Here is a 12,529-nt window from a genome sequence, read left to right as displayed (position 1 = left end):
TGTCTGTTTCATTATTTTAGTGCTGAAATACCACTAATAATATAACTTACAAAACAGTGGGCTGAAACTGACAGCCATAAAGGGGCGGCTCTATGCTCCCCTTTGAATGTGAAATCAGGGCCGTGGCAACTGCACGTTGTGACCCTGATCTGGCATTTTTCCAGCCCAAAAAGAAGCAGCAAAGCCACTCCTTTTTGGGCTGAAAAAAGGTGCCTTGTCTACTGTGGCGGCAGCATTTTGGCATTTTTGCAGCATGGTGCATATAAACTCCATGCCGCAGAAATGACATGACACTGCCCACTATGTGGTCAGCAGGGCACCAGCTTGGGGGTAGTGTCGGGGTGTGTGCCATGCATATGCCACACCCCACACCACCCTGAAGCTGGAGTTTTTTGCCGGTCTGTTTCAGCCCAGCATAACTGCATAGGACAAAATACTCAGTTCTCTCTGTATGAAAGTTCAAAACATTTTAGTACCATTATAGCAACATCAATAATTACTATTTAATCAAATACACTTTATTTCCCATGTTATATGTTTGTAAGAATTTCTGTAAAAAAGAGAGCGAGAAACAAAGGCAGGAAGGCAGGCAGAATCTTTGAAGATTATACACTTTTGATGCTTATAAAAAGAATTAATAAGGAACTCCACAAAATGGGCAACCATCTGTTGCCCCAAGAGGTATGACAACATTAGAATTAGTTATAGTTACATTTAGAAGCACAATCTTGCACATTTTTACTCTGAAGTAGTTAGGACTGAGATGTTAGACTGCAATCCTGTACACTGTAGTCTACAGAATATAAAAACTATGTTAGACACATTTATTTTGAGTGAGCACAGTGGGATTTACTTCCATGTAAACAAATAGTTTGGAAATAATTTAAATGTTTGTGTAAATTCACAAAGCATTAAAACTTTAAGCATTCCTCAATATAAGAACAGTGATACATCAAGTAAATTTGAACATGGCACAGGTCTCATTAAACAAATCCAATTTTATTTTATTTATCTTTAAGACCCTAGTTTTCACACAAAGGATGACATGGAATGTACCTGAAAACTAAGGAAGAGTATTCAAGCAAAAGGCATCTCATAACCAAATTAGTATTTAATGTCTATTTTCTAGTGGCACACATGTTTGCATGAATACTGCAATGGTAAAGGCAATCATGAAACTAGAAAGTTCATATATAAAACATTTTTAGAAAAGGAAGTAGTTACTTTAGTAGGTTTACATTTGTATACAGTTCAGTAAATGCTTCAAAAAAGAACATTAAATGTTGTATAATTAACACATCAAAAAGACATCAATTCTTTAAAACAATTATAATGCATATTCAGCAAATACTTCTGTACTACAGTATTCAAAGCTGACTTGAATAAAAACTCTTTCATGGCACAGATCTTTGGTACAGCATCTGGAAGTGTGTGCAACTTGGCCAGCAGTACATAGTTTACATTTTTAAGTGCATACCAATACCAATCGCTGCTTAAAATAAATGTCCATTTTAATATGTTACTGCAACAGCAACCCAAAGTACATAGGCAATACTGATTGATTATACAGTTTAATATACTTTTCCAATGTTAAATAGTGGTCAGGTTTTCAAGTTAGCTTGCATAAGAAGGGGAGAGATGCAGCCAAATTTCCTCAAAGAGAAATGCAAACCATTTTTCTTGTCTCTTCAGTTTCACATAAATCCAGAGCTGAAACAGAAAAATAGTATCATTTATATCTTTCTCTACAGAAAGCAAAGGTCATTTATAGTATTGAAATATCTGTCTTAAGAAACCCATGCTTACATTGATTATAAAAAACTAGATTGTTAAAATTCTGAATGTAGAGATAAATCTCAAATGACACCAATTTCTAACTGCATATGGACAACAACTATGCCATATAAAAGAAATGTAGTTTACCTTAATTCTAGTTTTGCAGATGAAGGTAGTACAAACTTCTGCACAATGTACATTTTCTACACAACTAAATTAACTATGATCCAAAACGCACTGCAGAAATAATCCAGATTGAGACCACTTTAATGGCCTTGGCTCAGTGTTGGGGAATCCTAGGAATCGTACTTTATTGTGGCACCAGAGATCTCTGATACAGAAGGATAAATGTCTCACAAAACAACAGTTCCCAGAATTCCCTAGCATTGAGCCAGGGCAGTTAAAGTTGTGTCAAATTGGATTAGTTCTGCAGTGTGTGTTGGACCAATAACAAACCCCAGCATTCTGCTGCCTTGACTTGCCATGGGCTTCCATGGTTGAGCGAGGATTTGAACTCTGGTCTCCAGAGTCATATAATCCAACGCTCAAACCACTATACCATGATGGCTCACAAAAACTGATGTACATTATCATCATGTTTCTTGTTCCAGGAAGCACTGAAAAAACATGTTTTACTGTAAAGAAAGTAAATGTAAAATAAGTAAGAAAGAAAGGTGTTGTATACATAGTAAAAAAGGAATTATTGTTTGTTTGTTTGTTTGTTTGTTGTATCAAAATAAAAAAACCAAGTTTTTCTAAAATATATTTTTCTCTCTTATTCTAATAAAAATGAATAACTACTTAACACTGCACTCTTAAAAGGGCATCTCCGAACCATAGGACATATCAGTTATCCCTTGCCAAGGCTAGTAAGAAGGGTTTACCCTTGGAATCTCCCTCCCTCACTCCCTCTAAACAGACAGAGAAACATCTGCCTCTGATATCTCTCAACTGACATGAGAATTCCAAATTCAGAGAGAGTGAAGAGGAGACATTCTGGGACTGGCTGTGGATTAAGGTGTTTTCCACATTTCCAGAATTAGTAATCTTATTTTTCCCATTTAATTATGCTAGGTGACCCAAAAAACAGGAACTACATTTCAGGCAACAAAAACTTTAATACTTCTAATTTAATGGCCACTTTTGCCCTTTGACCAGAACAGAACAACCTAATAAGTATAAAGTCTCTTGGTTGTAGCTTTCATAATTTTAATGTTACACATCTTTCAATAAGGAAGATGTTGGTCAAATACCCTTAACAGATGCCACAGGCAAAAACTGTACTGAAAAGCAGAGTCATACAGAGATAAACTCAGATGAAGTTACACTGAGTTTGATGTGCTAATTTTCAGATCAGCGGGCAAAGAATCATAGAGTTGGAAGAGACCACAAGGGCCAACCACTCCAACCACCTGCCATGTAGGAGCACACAATCAAAGCACTTGCAAGAGATGGGATTTCTTCTTCCCATTATTTGATTGAATTTTTTTTTTATTCTGTTCCAGTTAAAGTTCAACTTACTGTAAGGACACATGTTTGCTAAATCCAAGGGCAAGTATAACATTTAATTGTGAAAAAAGGGAAAACAAAACATATCTCGTTGCTCATCAGCAGCCCCACTCAGGGCTAGTTCTACACAAATGTTGGTTCTAATTTTGAGGTAGATTTCTAGTTTTAAAATAATAAAAATTATTAATATGCTACTATTCTATACAGTATTGCATTCTAAGTACATTACATGGATTCTATCACACTCCATTTCACAATATACATTTTTCTCACAGTTCCATTATATCTTCTGTCATGACTAAAAACTAAAGAGGCTCCTGTGAGCAGTGGTACTAATTTTTAGAAATAGGGAAAACCTACCAGATTTAAAGACACTGCAAACTTATTTATCTTTTTTCTACAGTTTTGAAACTAACATACCCTAACCACATAATATTGGCAAGCTGCTTCCAAATACTATTGGTGGCATTCCCTAGAATGGAGTCTGTCCTTTTCTAACTTCTCTCTCTCTTCCTGCATATTCACAACTTCCTGATCTCTGACATCAAAACAGAGGAGCTCAAGCCGAAAACCTGGATCCCTTCAGGAGAAAACATAAAAAGGAGAATTCTTAACAAAGTGCCTGATGTATTGGCAAAACTGGTTTAAAACAGTATAAAACAAATGTACTGGTTTACATAGTTACAGCCTAAATAATGTACAATGTTTTATAAAATATTTGTCAGATCTAAACTTTTTTAGCTATCCAAATCCCAAAATCTGCTGGAAGGGACTACTTACTTTTTCCGATCTTTATCTTTTTTTAAGGCAACAGTCGGAGTAGCAGGTAGAGGCCTCCCTTGGAGTATGTCTGAGGCAGCCTTTCTTTTATTGAATGCCATAATTTCATCTTCCAGGATCTTTTTTTTCTCCTCCACTCTTATCCGCTCTTCTTGATGAAGCCGTTTCAAATGTTCAAATTTCACTTGCAGCTAAAGTCAAGCACAAAATAAAAAATCATTTCTGCCACAAGGTGGTAGTCTAGCATTTAGCCTCACATGCTAAATAATCACACTGTAAGACACAGAAAATGAGTTTTCTAAATGAATGCCAAAGTTGTGTATTTTGAGTTCTTAATTTCTTGGTTCCCACGCACAAGCAAGAAAAACATTCAAAGACAGTAGTCTTACCATTAAATGCTTTTCTTTGTCAGTTATAGAAATGGTGGTGTGTTTTTTTCAAATTAGGAATTTTTGAATAAGAAATATAACATTTAGGAAATGCTCCATACTCAACCTCTTGGTTCTTAGTAAATGGAGAAAAATGTACTGTAAGCTGAATATCATTGATTTCTGACTTAAACCTTTCAGTGTGCATTGATAAAGAGAGAGGCTTTGGGTCAACAGTTCACATCAAAATTGCAAGAGACTATTGCTTCTGTTTATTTTACTAGACCCCTTTTGATAATATTGAGCATGACATGTAGTATATGTTATTTTCTGTATACTTTTTTAAATCACAAAAAAGGTCATAATAGAGATACAAATGTTGGATTTGATATTTTTCACTTTGCTACTCTTTTCAGCTGAGCAGCAAAATCAAGCCCACCACAAGAAAAGACAATGGTTTCTGCATATATACTCATGAGAGTATCATAATATGAAGAAAAAGAATCGTTTGTAAAATGTAATGCTGCCCCCAAAGCCAAACAGTCTGGTATCAACTAAGCATGCCCACTGTCTCCCAGGAACCACTATATACAGAGGCAGTTAAGGGTCGATTTTAAAAAGGGATGAAACATAAGGAATGAAAAGTGGATCAGATCAATCCTTACTACAAAATAAGTTGGAGTAGAAATATGGTAGTTTGTTTAGTGGAGATGGAGTTTACAAGTTTGAGCACCTACCAGCTTGCAGTATTAGGCATTTAGCGCATAGTAACATTTGACATGTCACTATTCTTTGCCAACTCCCAGTCCAGTGTGGTATAAGCTTTTAAGAGCACTGCTCCATTTGAAACTTCAGGGAGGCAGATTTGCTTAGGACTATATTAAAAATACTTCCTCTCATTTCAATTAAACTAATCTAAAGGACTTTGTCTTCTGAAGGGAACAGAAACATGTACAGACATTCAAGAATAGGAGAGGATTAAACACCAAGATTTGGGGAAAATGCACTGTATGCGTCACACACTTCAAATATCAACCAGCATAGCATGTTACCACTGAATCTGAATAGCACCAATTTGAGTAACCCATACTGGTACTATTTAGACTCAGTGGCAGCTAACTCATTTTTTTCCACCTAGCTCTGACCCCTGCAACAAGGGAGTGTCACCGGATCAACTGTGCCAAAGTGGTACACTGCTGACAGTCAGGTCAGGTCAACAAGCTACTTATCTAGCCCAGAGTCCAGCAGTCTCTTTCTACTACATTCGAAGAGGGAGTTTCCAAATGTTTTGTTTCCTTCATGTATTATTCCTCTGTGATTCCCCCAATGCCTAACACTGATAACAAGCTCCTTCTCACTGGCACTTCGTCTAACAGTACTATGTACCATGAGCCTTTGGGGGGGGCGGGGGGATAAAGAATATGGTATCAAAGATAACCTTAGGTGCAGAACACATGATAATTCTTGCCTTAATTTGTTAGTAATGACTGTAATACACTAATTACACATACATTGTCTTATGTTTATAATAACAATATTGGGAAATTCAGTTAAGTTTCCCTCCATGTATCAAACAAGCACATCTTCTATAAGGCTTGGTCTCTGTTATTTTCACTTTTCACATCTTGTAGTTACAGAGATCAAAAATGTAACAGCCTTTCCCCTCTCCACTGGCTTATGGGAAAGCTCAGTCTTTGCGTGGGTTTCCAACTATCAAAAGCCAGTACTAATGCAGCAAATGGGGCTGAAGAGGAAATTGATAAACTCACAGCAATATTATAGAAGAGGCAGTTTGTTGCCCATGTGGGGAGCTCCTCCTTGGCATAACATATCAGACATGAATCCAAATCAGATTCTGAGCATTATTCCTTCTAATGCTGAATCTCAAGGCCTCATGCCAATCATATTATAAGCATAATAGAAGTATCCACAAACAAAAACAAAGAGTTTTGATTTTTTTAAAAAATCTTTAGACAGGAAATAAAATAAATCAGAAGATTATTGATTACATATATATGGGAAATGAAGATGCATATATACAATTGCATGGAAGAAAGGCGGAGGGGGCAGGAAGCGAAGACACACATTAGCCCAGCAAGGTAGCTAACCAGTGAGATAGCTATTCCCTCCCTTCCCAGCACCCCTGTTCCCAACTCCAATTGCTTCAGTAAAGTCAAAGGAGAGACTGAAGAGAACAGAAATAAAATAGCTGGCCCTCAGTATCCACGGATTCTTTATCTGCAGATTCAACCATCCATAGCTTGAAAATATTTTAAAACTACAGTATATAAATTTCAAAAAAACACCTTGATTTTGACATTTTATATAAAGGTCACACCACTTTACTATGTCGTTGTATTTAATGGGACTTGAGCATCCATGGATTTTGGTATGCACAGGAGACCCTGGAACCAAAGCCCAGTGGATGCTACTGGCCCAATGCACACAACTTTATGTAAAAGTACAAGGGGGAAGAGAAAGAGGAAAGAGTGCCACACCTGATCAGGCACTGACCTACAATGAAGGCACTATATCTAATGACACACAGTCATTTATCTAATGACACACAGTCATTTAAGAGTGGGATACATTGAAGGCATAGCTGACCTAATTCCAACCATGGGTCAGGTTCCAATACAGCCAAAGCTCCTTCTGCTGAAATTTTTGCTGCAGAAGTCCACTGCTTAGTTTAAAAACAATTTCTCTCTTTAACAGTGGACATTTCAAAAGCAGAAACAGTAGGCAACAACTGTGCATGTGATTCCTTTGAGCATGTTGTTTGGCTGGACCCTTACCAACCTATTCTAACTTTTTCTTAAATAAACATGATGTAATCTGTTCAAGTCATCCCAAGCTCCAGATCATAATCAAAGCAGAAAACAGAATGCTTACCTCTCGCTCAGCTTCTTTGAGCAATGCTTCTTTCTCTTTGACTCTCTGTACAAACATTTGCCTCATCTCTTCTTCTCTCTGCTGTAATTCACCAAGGAATTCATGTCTCTTAGCTTCATATGTCTCCTGTAGACTGAGGGCCATAAAATATAAAACAGCCTTCATAATTTTTAAGAGACAACAACAAGCAATTCCTATTCTAGTTTGTTTGTGCACTGTTTTTAAATTATGTTTTATCTGATCCTACATTTGGACAGACTTTAATCTTTTCAAGAAAACATATGCTGATTTTTAAAATGGGAAGCTATTAGTTCATTTGATCTTTATCTTAATAGCAAGAATGGAGACCAACTTTCTGCCAAGCAACTCTGCAATTCTGAAGCCAATTAAAAGAGATGGCAACACAAGTTATTCAAGCGTTTACAAGGGTTGGCATTTGGTTTCAATGAAAAAAAGATACTGCCACTGAAAAGCTGCATTTGAAATACTCTCTCACCTATGACAGTTGTAGCAATTGTCTCTAGTGAAAATAACCTGCACTTAAGGAACCATTCAAGGCCAAACTGGCCATGTGAAAAAGACCACGCCTGACAGTACATCTAGGATCAATTACTTTCTTCCACAATGTATTAGCTATTGGAATCAAGAGAAATATTGAATCTTTTCAATGGTCATCACATATTAAACAGCAGTTTAAAAAAAACCTGCCATCTTAAGAGCTTTCATTGTAAATATCTGATTTCGTAAGGGAACTAAACAGTTCAACTTCATCTACAGAAGCCTGACAAATGCAAGGATCACAAAAGAAAATTAATGAAAACACAAGAGGACATTGTGCTAGCACTGTAGCAGCTAAAAACAAATAGAGAGCTGCTTACACAAAGGGAATCAAATATTTTACAATCAATGAAGAAATCCAATTTTCAGATGTTCCTGATTCATGCTGAGTGTTTTTTTAAAATAGAATATGGTATCTCCAATATGGTTAGTAGGGACTATATGGTCATGACTAAAGACTACAAGGCAGGCTGTTATATAGGGCATTAAATACAACTGACTGGTATTGGGATATTTGGAGTTTATATCTTCTGTTTTAAAACAGGTTCGTCAACTCTACAAGCATTTCCAAGCAATTCAGACTCGGAGCATCCATCTATATCTATCTATGTGACCTGGGACAAAATAGGTGCCTAAAAGTGCAGTTTTACAAAACTAACAAAAATATCCCAGTCAACATGTAGCAGACACACATATGCGACAAACAATATATGCAAAAGATATTAAAAGTATATAGTTGTTCACTCAATGCCCTCCATTAGCTGATTCTTCAACCCCTTTCTCAAGTGAAAAATATTAGAACCCAAAAATATCAGATAAAACTACTGTGACATGCCATACAGTAGGTGAAATATGTGCTGCCAATTCTTTTTACTGCACTACTGGCTGAAAAGAAACTTAATGCTGATAAAATTAGTTCAATGGTAATAGGTACATGAGTGTTTTGAGCCTTTTAAGGGATACTTAACTTGGCCGAAGGCCTTCAGAAATAAGTTAGCTAAAGAATATACATAGCATAAAGCAGAGAAAATAAAAATATCTTCAAAACTGGTGTATTTGGGGATAACCAAATTGATTTGTTTATATCATCTGATTATTGTATGTATCCAACAGAATTACTGTGACATTTCAATTCTTCCACTGATTATGCCTTTCTGCTTTTGAGGCTCACATTTTTCACCATGTTTGATTAGCTTTCTAGTATCATCGTCATCTTCATCTTCTTCCTCTTTGCCTGACATGCTATAGTTACTTCTGCTTTTAAAAGTAAACATTTAAAGCTTTCTTCCAGACTGCTAGAAATGTCCTTTTCTGACATACTGATGGTTTGATATCTTTTGAGCTATGCTTGTTCTAAAATAATTTTCTGGCTAAGAGAGTGCTCTGAATCAGGCAAGACTATAGATGTGCTGATCTTAAAAGCTGAAAGAAGTCCACAGTTGATTGCCATCCCTTTGTAACAAATATATTGGCAAGAGTTGGAGTTTTTCTGAATCTTCCACTTACATCATCCATCAACAGGCAATGGTGACTTTTCATTTAGAAAATATTTTTATCAATTTAAAAACTAAACAAAAAGCAACACTGGTGTTAAGATACTACCGCCTTCCTTCCATCATACTTAGTTCAGCACAAGGGACAATCACTTTCCCTAAAAATGATTGTTTAAAAAATAAACAATCTGTTGCAGGTTCACCACCATATTTCTTCCCCTTTTTTACACAGGGATTACAAAATTAGTTACCACATCTTCACTATCTATTCAGGCTGCATCTAGAGATTGAATGGGCCCATTGTGAATCTGTCCTCACTCCAATTTGATCACACAGACATGATTCTTTAGAAAATCACGTTTGGGAGCAACTGGTTCCTCTTGTTTCTAACATAAGCTGCTGTGTAGATGCTGACTGGCTGGCCCTAATGACAATTATGAAGCCATCCCACACTTCCCATTAAATAAAGTTTAACCAGATTCATTTTATGTAAGAGAGAAAAAAGACTGCCTGTAGCATGGGAGAGGTCAGGTAGAAGGGCCAAAAATCAATGCTGGGTTCTGAATGGCATACACATATCATTTGAGGAATGGGTTATCCCAGCTTTAAAAACTCTTCAGTTTTGGCAAAAATGACATCTCTACATATTGTGGAAAATTTGCTTCATACCTCCACCACCTTTTTATTGTACAGGCATCAAAACAGGATCATCCTTCCAGAAATGTTATATCAGAGGCAACAGTATTGATTCGTTCGAATGATCTCAACAAATTCTTCTCCAGAGACAGACAAGCCATGTGTCTTCTGTCCTCATATACTAGGTTCTACAGTGGAAGGTGTATTTTAGTATTGCAACTACTTCTACAGATAAAGACTCATTTGAAGCCAGTGGACATCTCAGGCATTTCTACTGAATATCAATTAAGGAAGAGAAAATGCCATATTGACTGCTTTTCTGAACACCAGGTCAGACAAGTACTATCTACTTTGACAGACTGTGGTTCTCTGGGATCTGAAGCCAAGGTCTGTCTCATCATCTGCTATCTGATCCTTTAACTGGAATTGCAATTCAACCTGGAATATGCAGAACACCTCTTCTTCCACTGAGCTCCTCATATCTGCAAGGTTGGTATGTGAGTAAAGAACTGAGAACACTTTTGAGTTTCATATAAGATGATTCAGGTATTGGCCAAAACCAGTAGTGGCATCATGTTTTAACTGGCTCATATTAGACAGGTGGTCACTTTCTAAAAGACAAAAAAATAATAGTTTAATTATCCATATCCCTAAAACTGTAGTTCAAGCACACTACACTATAAAACTACATACCTTTCTCTACGAGGCGTCTTTTTGCTATCTGGCATCCTAAAAACAAAGGTGTAAATCCATCAAGTTCTGTTTCTGTCTAAAGAACCTAACATCATAAGTCCATATATGTTTACTCAAATGAACTCCTACTGAGTTCAATGGAACTTACTGCAAGAACACTGGGTATAGAATTTCAACATCATTTTATTCTATTTTTACTTGCAGAAGGATACTAAGCACTGATGTCATTCAACCTATAGGATTTATAAATTCATTCAAATTTTTCTTACAGAAATAGAGAACAGACAAAAACCTGTATTATTTTGAGCTTTAATTTAGTGCTTACTATTAAGATGTATTCATACATATCCGTAAAGTTTCCATGTATGAGGACTTCAATATTTAAATACTGTTCCCTTCTGACCAATGGTTTTAATGGGCAACTATACCCGATAAAATGGACTAAAGTTTCCAAGTAGTGTTTTTAGGTCAAGTTTTGGACTCATTGGATTTCTCGAGAAAATTTTTCTTCTTATCTTTCTTTCTGCTTCTTTGTGATGTAATGCCTCAAAGTTTAGAATTACGGTACCACATGCCTTGTATGAAAATAAAGCTAAACATACAATGGAGTGAATTGGGTATGTCATAGGTATTTAATATGAATACAGAAACTAATTAAGAGCAAAACATGAGCTTCAAATCTGAGAATCTAGATACTATCTTTTTCCTTTGTCAGCACAAATTAAAAGCTTATTTCCTCCTCATTTTTTAGTTATGTATCCAATGGTTAAGACTGCTCCAGGGAAACAAGTGCAAAAGCTACCTTGGCAACGGAATTCTAAACCAAAAGCAGTCCTAAGCAGCTATTCCTCTTCCCTTAAGCATCAACACCAATGCCACAGACAAGTCGTATAAAAAATTCAAAGTTTTAACCAAGACACTGCATTATACTAACAACTTTCTCCACAAAAAATTAAGAGCAAATATTTAATAAGAATAAGAATACCAATGTAATTGATTTATTTTTAACTCAATAAAATGGAAAAGCACATTGCAAGTACCAAATTTAAAGAACCCAATATATCTGAATGACTATTAAAGTCAATAAGCTTTAAGCCAGTCATTAGTACACATGTGAAATAAGTAATCCAGGGCACTAATTCTGCCCATCATGAAAACAAAAATTGCTCAGCAATTGCAAGGCACCAAATATCTACCACAGACAATTAGTTATGTACAGTGGGCCCTTGGTATGGCTGGGGTTTGGTTCTAGGACCCCCTGTGGGTGCCAAAATCTGTGGATGCTCAAGTCCCATTAAATATAATGGCATAGTAAAATGGTGCCCCTTATATAAAAGGGAAAAATCAAGGTTTGCCTATTGTAATTTGTATATTTTTAAAGTATTTTCAAGCTGTGGATGCTTGAATCCATGGATAGAAAATTTGTGAATAAGGAGGACTTTTATAGTGATACTTTGGTTGGATATAAATTCCCTGTTTTATTGGTTAATAACATTTCATTTCATTTCTGTTAATCATTAAACCAAATTTAAGGCAGAACTGCTGTTTTAGGTAACATGTTTTTTTCTCCACACACACAGAGTGAACAATGTACTCTGAACTAGGTTATTTGATGTGGGGGATTGACAATTTCCACCACCCCCATGTGTCAGAGAACAGCACTAAATTTGCATCACCTACTGGGCACAACTGTTCCTTTCTTTCCTGAAAACTTGCCAGAAACTGACACTAGTCCATAGACCACCACTGACACTACTTTAAACACCTGTGAATGCTATTGCTCCTGAAAGATCAGTAAACCTTTCCCTACAGAAATTGACCTGT

The 12,529-nt window shown here is 36.3% G+C and overlaps 1 protein-coding gene across 7 annotated transcripts in view; it reads right to left on the bottom strand.

The window, feature by feature from the left end:
- Positions 1-506: 506 nt before the first annotated feature.
- The window catches only part of LOC149319241 (septin-10-like), a 38,209-nt gene continuing 26,186 nt past the window's right edge, over positions 507-12,529 (bottom strand). For 5 of the 7 annotated variants that reach the window (XM_089511345.1, XM_089511352.1, XM_089511348.1 and 2 more), the window contains exons 9-13: positions 10,706-10,741; positions 7,326-7,458; positions 4,066-4,256; positions 3,706-3,865; positions 507-1,710 (exon numbers count right to left, since the gene is read on the bottom strand). In XM_089511345.1, coding sequence (XP_089367471.1) covers positions 3,742-3,865; positions 4,066-4,256; positions 7,326-7,458; positions 10,706-10,741 — 484 coding nt within the window. In that variant the 3' untranslated portion in view covers positions 507-1,710; positions 3,706-3,741. The remainder of the gene's footprint in view (positions 1,711-3,705; positions 3,866-4,065; positions 4,257-7,325; positions 7,459-10,705; positions 10,742-12,529) is intronic. The other 2 variants (XM_089511346.1, XM_089511349.1) reach the window with 2 other exon arrangements.

This window comes from Sceloporus occidentalis, unplaced genomic scaffold (assembly GCF_023333645.1).
Source record: "Sceloporus occidentalis isolate IW3139 unplaced genomic scaffold, rSceOcc1.0.p SCAF_2, whole genome shotgun sequence".
Classification (NCBI taxonomy): Eukaryota; Metazoa; Chordata; class Lepidosauria; order Squamata; family Phrynosomatidae; genus Sceloporus; species Sceloporus occidentalis.
This window is presented reverse-complemented; position numbering and strand designations above follow the sequence as displayed.